Source organism: Xiphophorus maculatus, chromosome 5 (assembly GCF_002775205.1).
Source record: "Xiphophorus maculatus strain JP 163 A chromosome 5, X_maculatus-5.0-male, whole genome shotgun sequence".
NCBI classification, from domain to species: Eukaryota; Metazoa; Chordata; class Actinopteri; order Cyprinodontiformes; family Poeciliidae; genus Xiphophorus; species Xiphophorus maculatus.
The window spans coordinates 6,598,138-6,614,515 of record NC_036447.1 but is presented as its reverse complement, the minus strand read 5'-3'; the positions used below and the strand labels follow the sequence as shown (position 1 = coordinate 6,614,515).

Here is a 16,378-nt window from a genome sequence, read left to right as displayed (position 1 = left end):
TGACCTCTTTAACAGATGTTTTTTTATTAAACAGGCGTTCCCTCGGCTCCGGGGCAGATTGTTGCCACCAGAAACACCAAGTCCTCTGTGTTTGTCCAATGGGAAACTCCAAAACATCTGAAAAACCTGCTGGGTTATTACATCGACGGCCGGGTTGTCGGAGCCAAGGAGTGGTTCCCCTGTAACCACAAACCGTTCAGACATAACAGGTGAGACGTGCTGGGATCTGAACGGCAGATCAGTTCCAGTTCTCACTGCTGGGAGAGATTTCTGAGGTAAAAAGTTAACATGTTTTCCCGCTGTGTGTTGACATAAGCAGCCAATCACGTAAACACAGAATGTTGATGCTGTTTTTACAGTCATTTCTAATTCCCATTGTTGCTGAATGTAACAGCAGGGAACATTTTGTTCTGCTTTTGTTTTGTTTTGCTTTTTTTGCTAGTTACATTCCCACACTCCCGCTCTCCTGAGGCGCCACCCAAACGCCAAACTGGGCCAAAAGTTTGAAAAGAACATCGAGTCCGAAAGAGAAAATTCAAAATACTTTTTCAGTTTCAATGTTTTGCTTTTTGTACAAACATTAGGTTTGTCCAAAACTTTTGCACCACAGTCCAAGAGTGGACCAAAAAAAGAAGTGGGCCCAAGACAGAGGCCTGGTGTTCCCCTCTTATTTTATCGGTAAAATTTGACATGATTTAAAAAATCATTGAAGTTTCTGATTAAGAGCTGAACTACTGAGAGATTCCTGCCAAACTGTAAAGTCTGTAAATTAAGACGTCTTGATCGAAAGGGTAACTCAGTGTTTCTAATATTTGCTCTGGGACTAGTGGTGAAACTCGATTAAAATTGTTAATTTAATTAATTACAGAGGCTGTAATTAATTAATCAGTTTAATGGAAAACCAGATATTGACAAAAATAAGCAGAATTTTCAACTCAACAGCCATTTGCTGCTAAATTATTGAAGAAATAGACATAACCATAAAGATACAGTATTTGTTGTTATAATCTTATTTAGGTTATTCAATCATCAGATTGGTGCAAAGAGCTATTAGAACCATCCAGATTTCAAAATGTTTTAGAAAAATCTCATCATTCATGTAACCTCTGAAAAAACACAAATTTAGAAATGTGAACTGTGGTCGCTGACATTAGCACTGCGGACGTCTGTGCTGCTGCTACACGTTTAGCATTGAGATGCTATTTTCAGCTGGAATAGCGGTGCTAACAGGCTAACTCCTTTTAGCATAACTTCAACACAACAATAATCTTTTCCAGCATTTCATCAGATCAGTTTTTGATGCAAAAATTAATTCCCAGGTCAAGAAGAAATGATTTTGTCATCTTTTGCTGTTTTTGGATGTAGCTTGTGTGTCAGATTTATGGCCGTACCAGAAACATGTAAATACACAGGGTTCCAGCAAGAACCTTTGCATGTAAATAAAAAATAAATTAAATAAAAATGTTAATTAAAACAATGCAATTGATTGCATTAAAATCTATGTAATTAATTAATCAAAATGAACACATTAAAGTCCCGATCCAAATTAAAGCTTGTTTATCTCGTTGGCAATCAAGTGATCTGTAATTTTCCATTAAAAACCAGTTCTAAACTTAAAATATTCAATATGTGACTCCAAAAGCCCATACGGATGATAATATTTTATCTTAAAATTTATTTAATTTAGACATTTTTCTTCTTGATTTGAACAGCCCAACCTGATTAAATACCCCATTAAATATATTTCTGTAGTTTGAAAAATAACATGTAAGCACAGGATTAGAACCATACAATTGGTTTTTCTTAATATTAGTCTGCAAAAATATTGCTATATATTACAAAAAAACCCCGGTCATGTTAGTTAAACCTGATTAGAGTGCTGATGATTATTGTTATTTATAATGAAACGTACTGAATGTGTGTCAGGTTTGTGGTCCACGGCCTCATCCCAGGGGAGAGCTACGTTTTCCGCGTCCAGGCTGTGAACATCTTTGGCCTCAGCGAAGAGTCTCAGGAGTCCTCACCCATCGCCGTGGAGCCGGCTCTGGGTAAGGAAAATAAATACCTCTGGGACTCAGACTGCATTTTCAACCTACTTCTGGTCAGATAAATCTACAAGCGTTTGAAATAAAAAGTTAAAAAGTAACCCATTAGGTGGCAAAGCTCATCCTCAGTACGTCTCATTCCATTATTCTGTCCAGGGAAGGGAGTGGATTACGGTATGTATTAAAACGAGTTAATATCCAACTATACTGACTCACTTCCTGTTTTTGTTCCTCCTTCACCCTAACAAAACCACGTCTTTCATCTCCCGCTGTTCCAGTTTTTACTCTTCACAGTAAAAGTTCAAACACACAAGTTCACATGTGCAGGGGCGGTCCCAGCCTGTTTGGGGCCCTGGGCCAATATGCCCTGTACCATCATAGATACACTAAAAATTTCTGTTAATATTCACAAGAAACAAGAATAATAGTACAAACACACATAGCAAGGCACAAACTATATACCAGGCACTTAAAAGTGTGTTGCATGTTATTGTTTACATCTGGAAATGTTGTGATTCTGCACAACAATAAAGGGCAAAAAGATGATATGTTGCCATCCATAGCTGCACTGCTGCGGTAGAACAATTGTGTTAACAAAATGAAACCTGGAGATGTAGGTGTTAATCTAGAGCAGCGCGTCACAGAAAAGGGAAAAATTATGCAGAAAACCGGTGAAGAACAACTTGTATTCTTCTTTTCTAGCTCTCTGTGTTGGCCACACTACACACAGACCCGTTGCCTTAGCAACTGACAACACCACTAGTGTATCAGGATTCAACATCAAAAAACACTCAGGCATTTCCCACACAAAGAACAGAACATCCAATCCTTTACAGTATTATGATTTCATTATCTTTATTTTGCAGATATTAATTAGTCATCGTCTCAGCATAGAGGTGACAGATTAGCTAATTTAATTTACTGATTATCGGTCAGAGTTGGTGAGTTTTTTTATTGTTTTTTTAACGGAACTGAAACTCAGAATTCCACAGCACATCTACGTCTTAAGGTTGTCATAGTCAAGCTAGCATAACTGACCTACTTCACTGTCCCTTGCTATTTTCTTTAAATTAAAACTTTTTCCTGACCTTGTTATCTAGTAACAAAGCACTGCATCTCCTTGTCTTTTACGTACATTTAAGATTTAGCGTGTTATGACAACTTGGCAGCTAAAACCAATGGTAGTCATTGTTCGCCAGCAGAGTCGTGTGCGCTTGACGTCACGTTGCAATGTGTCTATACAATTCAAATACAAAAAATAAATACTGTAGAAAATAAATGCAATTGTAATAAATTGCACCATTTGTCACTTGTATAATTGTTTTCTTCTGTTGCATTTTAATCAAGACACAAATTTGACTGTACAATTGTCAATTAATGTTTTTTAATAACACTATTGCACGCCAAGAAACAAATTAATTTGCGCAACTTTTATAAGAAGCCCTATCATTTGTGAAATAATTGCTTTTCAAGGAAGAAACAGGCAACAGATTTCACTACAAAAGTGTTTACCAGTATAACAGTTCATGGCGCCCCTGAGGAGAAGCCGCCCTGGGCATATGCCCAATTCACCCCATCAGAAACCCCTTCTGCACATGTGATCACAATACAATACTCTATCCCCTACGCCACCAGGGCACGCCCCTTAAAATGCTTTTTAAAAACTACTGTACAAATCCTGAAGAGAATGTGTGAAAAGTTTGAAGTTCAAATGGGAACTTGTGACATTTTCAGCGACTCCCAGCGCTCCGTACGGCATCACCATGCTGAGCTGTGACGGCTCCTCCATGACTTTGGCCTGGAAGAAACCCAAACACTGCGGCGGATCCAAGGTCAAGGCTTACTACATCGACAAGCGGGACGCTGACACTTTGGTGTGGAAGGAGGTCAACCTGGCTGCTGTCACTGAACGGATCTGCACTGTGAGTTTGCTGAAGCATTGAAAAATAATGTCTTGCTATATTTTAACTGTAATTAAAATCAAGCTTTGTTTGTTATTTTAGGTGGACAATCTAACAGAGGGAACTTTTTATGAGTTCAGGATCCAGGCTGCTAATCTAGCTGGTGTTGGTCTACCATCAGCTCCCAGTACGCCGCTGAAATGTGAAGCTTGGACCATGGAGCAGCCAGGTATCCGTTCCTTTGTAATTAATTAATCAGTTCCTCTGAGGTTTTTAATTAGTGTAATATTATTAATCAGTCTGGATCAATAATAACCTTTTCAGCAGCTTCAGGGTTCTGGGAGTGGCGACCCCAGAAAATGTGTGTATATGTGTATATATTTTGATTTTCAATTTTATTTTTAATTTTTAAAATTAAAAAAATATATTTTTAATCAAATTAATTTCAAAAAATTTTATTTTACCTATTTGTGAAATTGTAATCTACCTACAAGTACATCTTAAGTAGATTATAAGTAGATGTTTCAATTTTAAAATTTTACTTATAAGTTGATTCCTAGTTGTATTTAAAAATTTTAAAAATAAAAAATATATTTTTAATAAAATTAAAAATGTTTACATTTCTCAATTTTATTTTTAAAGATAAAATTAAAACTCTACATATGTATTGCATATATTATTTTTAGATATTTTTCATTTTCAAAAATGAAAAATAAAATGTCAATATTTTTTTTTTATTTCCAGTCGGGGCCTCGCCCCCCTCCACCCCCTCTTGAGGACACTACTGAGTTTTAGTATCTAGATGAGTTATCTTGTTTGACAGATGTGGATGATTTAGACTCCTACTGCGTTTCACTCAATTATTATTCAACAAAGCTGATACTACGATACAAAGCTTCATGCTCCCTGAACCACTTTTACCAATTTGGGTCAGATGAATCCTGACATTGTCAGACATTTGTGTGTTTATGGTACCAAAACCTGCAGTAGCCCAGGGCCCACATTCCACTAAATCCGGCCCTGCATTTACATGTTAAAAAAAGTTCTCTGTAAATGTTCTATTTAGGAATAAACTTTGGATTTTGCCAGGTTTTATCTTTTGTGTTCCTGAGCGAACCTGCTTGTTCTGTGTTATTAAAGGCCCGGCCTACGACCTGAGCTTCAGGGAGGTCAGAGGTCAGTCCCTGGTCATCCTATGGAAAGCTCCCATTTATACTGGAGCCGACGCTGTGACTGGATACTTTGTGGATATGGCCAAGAAGGGTTCAAGTGAGTTTGTGACTCTGAATGGAGACCCTGTGAGTCATCGTTACCTGCAGGTAGGAGACCTGAGGAGTCATCTATAAGACTCCAGTTTTGATTTAGCACCTTGAAGCAGCTCCACATGGTTTGCTACAGGTGACTGGACTGGAGGAAGGGAGTAGCTATGTCTTCAGAGTCCGTGCTGTCAATTCAAAGGGAGTTGGAAAAACCTCTGAGCTGTCTGAGCCAGTCTGTGCCAAAGCTCTTCCAGGTAACAACAAATTAACGCTGCCGACCCGTAACATGTATGTTAGATGCAATCTCACATTAGTATGTTTATGTTTCATTAAAGATCACCTAGTATGCTTCTTTGAACAGGTTAGGATAGTTACAAAACCTGATCATTACATTTTTTGCACAAAATCATTCTTAGATATTGAGATTTTAGTCAAGTTGGTTCTGCTTATTTTGAGCTGTTTTATGGCATCCTGTCACTTTAAATTCAAATAAGTTGCTGCTGGCCACACCCCCTAACTCAACGTTTACACTTGCATGTGAAAATGGCTGCAAACAGCATTTATACAACTGTACATCCTTGAAAAGCAGAAATAGGGTATGTCAGCAACAAAACCCTTGCCTTTTCCAGCAGCCGTTTACATTGGTAAAACCAGCTTACCAAACATCCTGGAATTCAGCTTCGGTTGCTAGGTAACGGTTAGCCTTAGCTGGGGTTGCTAGGTAACAGCACACTGCTTGCTGATTATAACGTTACGTTCCAGAAGTCATTTTCCAGACACCAAAAAACATTAACTTATTGCCAAAAAACACCCTGATGGGCTGTTTCTACGCACTTGGACGGTTTTTAGATGCAGTCGAAACCCAAATGGAAGTAAAAAAAAAGTGAATTTTGCATAAAAAGGCCCCTTTAAGTAAAAGCAGATATTATTTATATAGTTTATGCTAACACATATCTGTTTATCTTTACTAACAGGAACTACGGAGATCGTAGCCGGTGTGGACGAGGAGACCGGAGATGTTTTCCTGTCATTTGAGGCCTGTGAGATCTGTGAAACATCCAAGTTTGAGTGGTCAAAGAACTACAAACCCATTGGTGATTGCCCCAGAGCCACTGTCACAGCAAAGGGCAGAACGTAAGCTTGCTCTCTTTCAGGAGGGAAACGTCTACATCTGTGCAGAATATACATATATATATATATATATATATATAGCATTTTTACAACAACTGAAGGTGACATAATTACTTGATTGTTCTATAAAATGGAGCCTGGAAAACATGTAATGCTGCCCCTCTAGGTCATAACAGTGAGGAGGCCGTTCTGGTATATTAAACAGTGTGATGACTCTGTGCTTCACAGCTCCAGACTGACCTTCACCAATCCTGATAAGGACGATTTGGGCAGATACTCTGTGGTCGTCACAGACACCGATGGAGTTTCATCCAGCTACACCCTGACTGAGGACGGTAGGTCATCGCTTTCAGAACCTTCAGAGCCAGTTTGTACTCAGTTCAGACTCTTCTGGTTCACTCTGACTTCCTGGTTGTTTTCTTGGATCTGTTCCTTAGCTTTGAACACGATGCTTGAGCTCAGCTACGCCATCAGACATCCAGGTAAACGTCTTGCCATCACACCTGCTGCGTTATTTTTTCCTCTTTAACCAAATGTTGGTGCATTTGCGTGTCGTTGTCTCTGTGCAGTCGTTCCTCTGAAACACAACCTCAACTATGAGATTCTGGAGAAGGGACACGTGCGTTTCTGGCTGCAGGCCGTCAAGCTGTCTCCGTCCGTTTCCTACAGGTTCATCGTTAACGACAAAGCGGTTACCAGCGGGGAGGTAAAACGTTTCACTTTAGAATCAGACGACGTGCTAATCGTTCTGCTGTGTTTATTTAGGGTGATAGTATGAAACCTCACTGAATCTGACATTTTTGCTCAAAGAAATGAAAGGAATACACACTCCTCATCCTTATCAAGCAATCTGCTTTAGTTTCACTTGGTTGCAATTAGGAAAGTCCAGGTCGGATCACATGGCTTCAGACTAGATCGGAATCGGGTGTTACATCCCAATCAGAGATCAGATATATAAAGCTCTAGGAAAAATCAAGAGCCCACTAAAAATGATCAATTTCTCTGAATTTACTCTTTATAGGTATAAATTTGAGTAAAATAAATTTTGTCCTTTTATTCAATGAATTACTGACATGTCTCTGAAATCCCAAGCAAAAATTTATTTTTATTTGCAGAAAATGAGAAATGGTCAAAATAACGAAAAAGACGCAAAGAAAACAAGTTCATAGTCATTTAGAAACAACAACACTAATGTTTTAACTGATGAAGAGTTCAGAAATCAATATTTGGTGGATCATTTAGGAGGTTTTCAAAGTGGTTCAGTGCAGTGGCTCTTCATCATTTCCAGAGCTGTATCTGTATATTGGTTCTAAACCCAAATGGTGGAACAGAGTCAGACTTCAGCCTGTCGCAATAAGCAGTAAATCAATTAATCGCATGATAAATTAAAACAATAACTAGTGACAAGTCCAGCTACTTTCTCTGGTTTATTGGAAACTTTAGCAACAAAACAGGAAACACCTGCAGCACCGCGGTTACAGCAAGCAGTGAGAGCTGCCATGGAAAACTACTTTGTAAATACAGTTTTTCAAATTGCCCAATGTTTGTTTTCTAACAAAAAAATGCTTTGATTTACAAAGTCTCAGTGTTATGTTAAATGATAAATAAGGTAGATAAAATAAAAAAACAAGGTTTTTTTGCCCCTCGTGTTTTAAATGTATCCAATCGGGACTCGATTCAGGATTCAGATCAGGACTTCCCTGGTTTCAGTCCTCTAACGTAAACACACAACACCAAACCAAAGATCACACAATCAACAGATCCTCGCAGCAGGAGTCCAGATTTATTGCCCTGTTCAATCCTTACTGTAAACCGAAAGCTGATGCATGTAAATGACCGTTTCGCTCAGGGTCAGAAGATCAGCCATGATGTTGCTTCAGGGGTCATCCAGATGACCGTGGATCATTTCACCAGAGCCAACGAGGGAACGTACACTGTCCAGATCAACGACGGCAAAGCTAAGACCCAGAGCTCCCTGGTGCTGGTGGGAGACGGTGAGACTGACTTTAGGTCAACATTTCTGAAATAAAACATCACCTGAGAAAAGCTATTGTATTGGTAAACTCTGCTATTGTTAAAGTATTTCAACTTTTGGTGGATTTATGAAAAACATGTTGCTGTTTTTATTTTCAGCGTTCAAGGCAGCTCTGAAGGAGGCTGAGTTTCAGAGGAAAGAGCACATTAGGAAGCAAGGTAAAAGCACAGGGAGTCAGCTTGTATTTTAATTTAGTATTTTAATTAAGACTGAAACAATCAGATAAATTGATGATTGAAATAATTGTCAAATAATTCAGTAATTGATTAATCGTTAACTGTTTCAATTAATCGAAACAGTTAACGATTAATCAAAACATGTTATTATAACATTACGTTATAATGATATTATAACAATAATAATATTATAACATGATGTAAAGCTAAAAAAGGTTGATTTTAGATCATACTGCCCCCTTAAGTTCAGTCTTATTTGACCCACAAGGTTTATTTTTGGGGGACTGCACAGTGGTGCAGTTGGTAGAGCTGTTGCCTTGCAGCAAGAAGGTCCTGGGTTCAATTCCTGGCCTGGGGTATTTCTGCACGGAGTTTGCATGTTCTCTCTGTACATCCGGCTTCCTCCCACAGTCCAAAAACACGACTGTTAGGTAAATTGGTCTCTCTAAATTCTCCCTAGGTGTGAGTGTGTAGGGTTGTTTGTCCTGTCTGTCTCTGTGTTGCCCTGCGACAGACTGGTACAAATAATCAAGTGTGCACTAAAGAAATGCTATTTTATTGCATTTAATGCAATAAAATATGTATTATTTTAAAAAAAGGAATTGAATTGTTGTGTATTTACATCTATGTCTTTCTAATGTTGTGATAAAATAAGTTTGCGGCTAAGTGAAAAATCTGCATGATGTGCCACTTCATAAGCAAGTAAATTTAATAAAATAAGTCCAGTTTTCAAAAATCTGTTTAATTGCGGAATCATCAAAATAATCAATAAATTAGTCGATCACTAAAATAATTGTTAGTTGCAGCCTTAATTTTAATGCATCTTTCATTGATAGCTGCCTTTCTTCAGACCCAAAATGAGAAATGTTCTCATTTTGTTTCCACTGCAGGTCCACATTTCTCTGAGTATCTTGATTTCACCGTCACTGAGGATTGCACAGTGATGCTCACCTGCAAGGTAACAGGCTTCTAGTTCATGTTTTTATGCATTTTAATGTTAGCTTTCACCAGCTTCCCACCTTATCTCGGCGGTTGAGGTGAATCGGTTTTCGCCTGTGCTCGTAGGTGGCCAACGTAAAAAAAGACACGGTTTTCCACTGGTACAAGGAGGATGATGAGGTTGTTCCTGAGACTGCGCCCAACGTCATGTCTGGATCCTGCGCTCTTCCTCTGCCTCTGGTAAATACAATGAATATCAACCTCTTAAGGTTGATATGCAGCTGCTGACGGATAAAAATCTGTTTGTGTTTTGTGAAGTTCTCCAGAAAAGATCAAGGCGTTTACAAAGCCGTGCTGAGTGACGACAAAGGAAAGGACACTTCTGTTTTTGACATTTCTGGCAAAGGTATTTATGACAGAGTGATATTTGTTTAATCTGTTTAAAAGTTAAAATATGTGTAGATTCAGTTTTTCCTCTTTGATTTTCAGTGTTTGATGACATCATCAATGCAATTGCTCGCAATGCTGGTAAGTTTGACCTGCTATTAATATAATATTTTTATTTTGGTACCTTTTATTCTTATTTATTAACTTGTTTATTATTATTGGAGCCTTGCAATCAAATGTCACTCATTATGTACATTTTAAATGTTCAGTTGATGATAATAAAGTCTGTCTATGTCTTAATTATTTAGACTCTTAATGTTCACTTACATCTAGTGTTTACTCAATAACCAGTTGTTGGTATTTAACAGCATCACACGTCTTCCACCGTGCTGCATGGAAGCTGTGTGGTGCTTTTCCATATAATCTTCCTATTTCACTCCAAACCTAAATTGAGCTTCTGTTGGTGAAAAGCTTAAAATATTCTCATCTAGTCAAAGCAGAAGAACCTATTAAAGAACTGAGTTTTACAATAGAATAGAATAAATACAGTTACAATCAGACTCTTTTTAGACATTGGATTTCAAACAGAACTTTTATTCTGTGCAATTATGTTTGTGAAATTAATCAGCAAATTTGTTCAAAATCTTGATCAAAAATGTTATTTTTACATCCACAATTAGTTCCAATAAAATAGTTAGTCCACAACCCAACATAATCTGAAACTTCCTTCAGATGCATCTGTTTCTCACAACTTTAGCATGATTTATGTTTTTTAAAGCATTTTGGGTCAAAATGGCTGAAAATTTAAGGGATTTTAAAGAGAAAATTGTTTTTTTTACACTGAATAAATGCATTTAATGAAAAGTTGGACTTTACCGAATGTTCCACTATGAGGACACACCACTGTCAGCAGTACCAGTAAATTGGATTATGTCTTGGATCGTAATGCAATTGGAAAAGTTGTTGTACATTTCATAGGATGGAGAGAAGAAGCCACTGTAGATTTCTGGTGCAGAAGAAAAGCAGCTTGACAGAAATCCCTCTGAGTCGGTGGCTGGTGTTTGTCTTCCTGGTTCCTGACGGTGTGTGTGTGTGCGTGTGTGTGTGTGTGTTTCCAGGCGCGTCTGCCTCTGAGCTGGTCATGCAGTGTACTCCAGAGGGCATCAGACTGCAATGCTACATGAACTACTACACAGAGGAGATGAAGACTGTCTGGAAGCACAAGTACATCACCAGAGTTTAAACGCAACTTATTAAGCACTAACACGCAAAAACAGACGTGAAATCATCATCCATTTCCTTGTCAGGATTTAGTAACATCTGGATCAAAATATGAGGCTGAATTTGAGATTTTTTGCTTGTTTTACACTGAAATGTTTCAGTTTAATTACAAATATCTAGTATTATCTGATTTATTAAGTTCTTCTTTAATGTAAAAAGTGTCTGCAGCTTGAGAACCCTCTGCTGACGTTAGACTTGTTTTACTTATGAACATCAACAGTGTCAGAGCTCATTTAATTTCTGTGACATACAGTCAACCGTGTAGTACACACCTACATACCTTAACAACACAAACCAGTTCTTATTGCACAGCACTGCTTTACTTCTGATTTGGAAAATGTTAACTTTATGCTACTTAAACATAAGGTTTAAGTAGCATATATATATATGTATATGTGTGTGTGTAGTTTTTGAAGTCTTAGTAGTGATGTGTGTGTGACTGCAGGGACAGTAAGATTGCGTCCTCTGAGAAGATGAGGATTGGCGGCACTGCAGAGATGGCCTGGATGCAGATTTGTGATCCTTCCGACAAGGAGAAGGGTCACTACGCCATTGAGATCTCCGACGGCGTTACGACTCACACCCGGACCTTTGACCTCTCAGGACAAGGTGTTAAACTACCTCCACCTCTACACATGCAGCTATAAAAATATATATATAATCTACGATTAGAGCTGCACCAATCAGGGATTTTGCACCACATTTCAGAGCAGAGCTACTGATTTTTCTTTAAAGAAAAACTATTTTGCTCCTTGAACAAGTTAGGATAAATACAACGGCTAAACAAAACATGTTCATCACATTTTTTCCACAAAATCATTCTTAGATAATGAGATTTAATCTGCTTAGTTCTGCCTATCTTAAGCTTTAGGGCCTCTAGTCACTTTAAATACAAATAAGATGCCGCACCACGCCCACAACTCAACGTTTACACTCGTTCATGAAAATGGCTGCAAACAGGTGCGCAATTATACAACAGTACATTTTTGAAAAGCAAAAGTAGAGCCTCCTGCACAACCAATAAGAACTCAGCAAATGGTTTCTGAATGGCAAGTCAACAACAAAACAGTCGTCTTTTCCAGCAGCCATTGTACAGCGCATACAGCAGTAAAACCAACTGACCAAACATCTTATGAACTCGGCTTGTGTTGCTTGGTGACGGGCTGGGCTTTTCTGGGTTGCTAGGTAACGGTTCAGTGCAATCTGATTTGTTGATTTGTCAGAAGGTTTTTGAAACAAATAATTTTCCAGACACCAAGAACCATTATGGTAATTTCAAAAGATGGCTAATTGTTTGTTTTAAGGGACTTTGCTTTTTTTTTAGAAGCAACAGAAACCCATATGGAAGTACAAAAATGTGGAAAATATTAATTTTTCATTACAGGTCGCCTTTAAAAACACTAAAAAAAAAGATTTAAAACTGCGGCATTTTAACTGACTTAACAACGAAATGTTTACAGCATGTTCAGTGATGTGTATATTGATTTATGTATTTTGTTTTCACAGCATACACTGATGCCTATGAAGAGTATCTACGGCTTAAGTAAGTCGCTTGGAAAATAATAGTTTGTCAATATGGATCCAAATCATTTTAATAACACTGAACCTTTTGGGTTTTAGGGCAGCTGCATTTGCTGAGAAGAGTAAGTAGATTTCTTTTTAATGTTGACACCAAACGTGTATTTATTCCCTCACAATAACTAAATTTAGCTTATTTATTATTTTATACTCACAAAAAGGTAGAAATCCTAAAGTAAAGGACTTTTACCAACATTTTAATCGTGCTTTGAGCTCCAGAAATGGGTTTTTGTTTGTTCTTTATGTGAGTTTTTGAGTCCTGATGTTTGTTTTGTTCCAGACCGCGGCAGAGTGGTGGGTGGACTGCCCGATGTGGTCACCATCATGGAGGAGAAGGTGAGAAGCTTTCAGGCCCACATCGACCTTAAAGAAATGTTTGTTTCGCACGGTAAAATCAGCTCTGTGCTGAGAAGGTCAAGGGTCAGCGCTGAACTGCCGCAGCAGCATTCCTGACGAACGAATGCTGGAGCGAGACAAAATAGCATCAGGGCTGGAACATACTTATAAAAAGAGACACAAAACGAGAACAAGAACTGCTGAATTTTAGATTTTAAAACATTTTCACCCTCTTTTTTTAAAATAAAACTATGCAAATTTAATTGATCCCAAAACCTTTTCAATCAAAAAGTCAAAATTTGGAATAATCTGAAGTCAGGATTTGCCTAAATTCAAGGTCTGACCTTCCTTGGCTGCAGTATTTGCTATGATGCAATAACCTTCCACAACAGATTCAAGTGCATAAACTGGTTTAAAGGGTCAGTAAGGATTTCTGGGTTCGTTATTCCAGACCAAGACAGAGAGATTCCAGTTACATCTTGTAAAGCAGTTCACATCCTTCACTGTCAACAGACAAAAACACATTTTTAAAGACATTCTTCTGTTTTCACAGAAGTCTCAGACTATCAGCTAAACAACTGCAAAACTGTAAGAGAAAATAAAAAATAAAAAAGTGTTTCATTTTGGTTTTCTGAAGGTAACACCTTAAAATTATTTTTGCTTTTCTTGTAAAAGATGTTTTATTAAACAAAACCCCAGACGGGGAAACAGAAAACAAGGCAGACAGTAAATAGATCTATAACCAGTTTATCAAACTGGTATTTCCTCTGATACCAATCGCTGCCAAACTTAAGATAAGGAGAATTATCCGTTCTCCATGCTGAGTTCTTCATGTATGAGGTTGAAGAAGAGTCAGTGAGTTGAATTCATGAATTTAATTTATTAATACCAAAATACAGCTGGTCCATTTCTCATGCTACCTTTAGGAGCTGGCAGGACAAAATGGCATCAAGCAAACGTTTGTGAGTCCCTTTGTTAGCCTCTATCTGAGCTAGGGCGTTCCCTCTGTGTCATATCCCTTAGCCTTTCCCAACATGACATTTTCATTAGCTTTGCAGCTAGCTAAAAGAGACAGAGGAAAACACAGAATTATTTATTCTCAGCACATGTCGCCAGTGCAAAGATCTACAGCTTTAAAGGGGAGGAATCATGTGAAATTTACTCTTTTTTTAGTTTTGTTATCATGTTATATCATGTTAAACTCTGCCGTCCCGTCCAGTCTCTGAGCCTGACCTGCACCGTGTGGGGCGAGCCGACCCCCGAGGTCACCTGGTTCAAAAACGAGCAGGAAGTGGCCTCCAACGAGCACACCAGGGTGACGTTCGACGGCGGGAAGTTCGCCAGCCTGGTCATCAATAAAGTCACCACCGACGACTCCGGCAAGTACAGCATCAACGTGCGGAACAAGTACGGCGGCGAGTTCGTGGAGATCACCGTCAGCGTCTACCGGCACGGCGAGCCGATCCCCGAGCCCAAACTGGGACAGCCTAGAGCGGCGCCGCCGCCAGCCCAGCCTGTGCCGCCAAAATCCCCGGCGCCCTCCAAGACCCCGACCCCATCCAAGCCCCAGACCCCGGCTCAGTCCGTGAAGAGCCCGACCCCGGCCCCCGCCGCCACCCCTGGCACCAAGTCGCCCACTCCTCCCCGCAGTGTCAAGTCCCCGACCCCGCCCCGGTTCATGAAGTCTCCCACCCCACCCAGAAAGTGAGCGGAAGAGGCATCGACGTCTGAGAGCAAAACATTCACTGCTGGAAACATGGAGGCTGAAAATGGGAGATGTTTAGTTTCTTTAGCTTAAAAATTAAAAACTGCTGCTTATACTTAAATACAAGCTTTACATTCACTACACAACAAGAGAAGGAAGAAAAAAGAGAAACAAAATGTCTACTACACTGCAAAAACAAAATCTTACCAAGTATTATAGGTCTACATATAGTGCAAATATCTTGGTATACTAGAAATAAAACTAACAAGTAACTTTTCAGCAAGATAAAGGTGCATGTTTTAAGTAAATAATTCCTTAATATGGATGAAAACACACTAGTTCCACTGGGAGATTATTTCACTTATAACAAGACATTTTTCATGTGTTTTTAGTTAAATAATCTGCCAGTGGAAATAGCACTTAAAAAAATCTATATTAAGGAATAATTTACTAAAGACACGCACCTATGTCTGGCTGAAAATTTACTTCTAAGTTACTTTCGTCTTATTTCAAGTGTACTAAAATATTTGCACTAGAAGCTAGACAACGTTATGTTTTTGCAGTGCACGTTAATGTTTTATAAGCAGACCTTGTTAGAGCAGTTTCAGTTGAACGACTTCATCTTGTTTTATTCCCTTATTGCCAAGAAATCATTATTGTTGGGGTGGAAAATGACACCAGCTTTAATCCTCCATGCAGACAAACTAAAGCGGTCAGTTTTCCCAGCTTTTAGTGTAAAACAAAATAGCAAAAAATATTACATTATTATGTTTTAAAAAGAAGTTATGACAGGAAAATGAATTCATATTTACCCAAATACTTTAGATCCACAGCAGCTGCGTTTTCAATACAAATTTGCATGAAATGTCAATATTTCGCCATGGTTGAAAAAAACTAATGTTTTTGATTTCCATTAAATAAGAAATGCAACAAAAATCACATGTGAATAAATTTGTTCGGCGACAAGTCATTAAAAAAACATACTGGGCACCATCAATCCCACTTCCTGTCTTCTTGTTTATGGCGGTTACCAAGGCAACGGTTAGCCGTACATTGCCGCCACCATGGCAACGCTCTCACTTCCGCTTATGATCTCTTGACGAAAGCTAAGTGTTGGCAGCATAGCGTCCAATGTTTAAGTTGATTTATGATAATATCCTGGTTTTTATCCACACTAAGTAATGTGAATTGGGATGCTAAATATGTTACACAGATTTAAAAATATATATATCGTCGTATTGTTCATTTTTTCCGCCATTATTAATATCCGTTTGTAGATCACGTGACTCGTGTGATGCGAAAAAATGCGCTTCCGTTGCCGTTTTGCAAAATAAACTCATTTTGAGGCGGACAGAAAAACCTCATTCTAGTGCAAAAACTTATCAGAAAACGTGAGGGTTTTTTTTTTTTTTTTTTTTCAAAATTGACGTGTTTTTATTAAGTAGCCTAAATCTATTTCCGTAATTCCAATTTGCGCAATTATAAGTAAATGGAAACGCAGCTAAAGTAGGCGATTCACCAGAATACCGCGTTAGTTTTTGCTCTCTCTCTCCTATTAGACTTAATTTAAATAATGTCATTATAAATAAAACCTGCTACTGGGAA

The 16,378-nt window shown here is 38.4% G+C and overlaps 1 protein-coding gene across 6 annotated transcripts in view; it reads left to right on the top strand.

Moving 5' to 3' along the window:
* The window catches only part of LOC102216694 (myomesin-2-like), a 34,723-nt gene extending 19,731 nt beyond the window's left edge, over positions 1-14,992 (top strand). For 4 of the 6 annotated variants that reach the window (XM_023334091.1, XM_023334089.1, XM_023334094.1 and 1 more), the window contains 23 exons: positions 35-209; positions 1,927-2,048; positions 2,202-2,219; positions 3,780-3,967; positions 4,049-4,175; positions 5,087-5,265; positions 5,345-5,459; positions 6,180-6,339; positions 6,565-6,671; positions 6,774-6,818; positions 6,906-7,042; positions 8,186-8,330; positions 8,470-8,529; positions 9,438-9,505; positions 9,613-9,726; positions 9,805-9,892; positions 9,976-10,014; positions 10,992-11,097; positions 11,600-11,763; positions 12,661-12,697; positions 12,775-12,797; positions 13,013-13,068; positions 14,288-14,992. In XM_023334091.1, coding sequence (XP_023189859.1) covers positions 35-209; positions 1,927-2,048; positions 2,202-2,219; positions 3,780-3,967; positions 4,049-4,175; positions 5,087-5,265; positions 5,345-5,459; positions 6,180-6,339; positions 6,565-6,671; positions 6,774-6,818; positions 6,906-7,042; positions 8,186-8,330; positions 8,470-8,529; positions 9,438-9,505; positions 9,613-9,726; positions 9,805-9,892; positions 9,976-10,014; positions 10,992-11,097; positions 11,600-11,763; positions 12,661-12,697; positions 12,775-12,797; positions 13,013-13,068; positions 14,288-14,776 — 2,762 coding nt within the window. In that variant the 3' untranslated portion in view covers positions 14,777-14,992. The remainder of the gene's footprint in view (positions 1-34; positions 210-1,926; positions 2,049-2,201; positions 2,220-3,779; positions 3,968-4,048; positions 4,176-5,086; positions 5,266-5,344; positions 5,460-6,179; positions 6,340-6,564; positions 6,672-6,773; positions 6,819-6,905; positions 7,043-8,185; positions 8,331-8,469; positions 8,530-9,437; positions 9,506-9,612; positions 9,727-9,804; positions 9,893-9,975; positions 10,015-10,991; positions 11,098-11,599; positions 11,764-12,660; positions 12,698-12,774; positions 12,798-13,012; positions 13,069-14,287) is intronic. The other 2 variants (XM_023334092.1, XM_023334090.1) reach the window with 1 other exon arrangement.
* Positions 14,993-16,378: the final 1,386 nt, after the last annotated feature.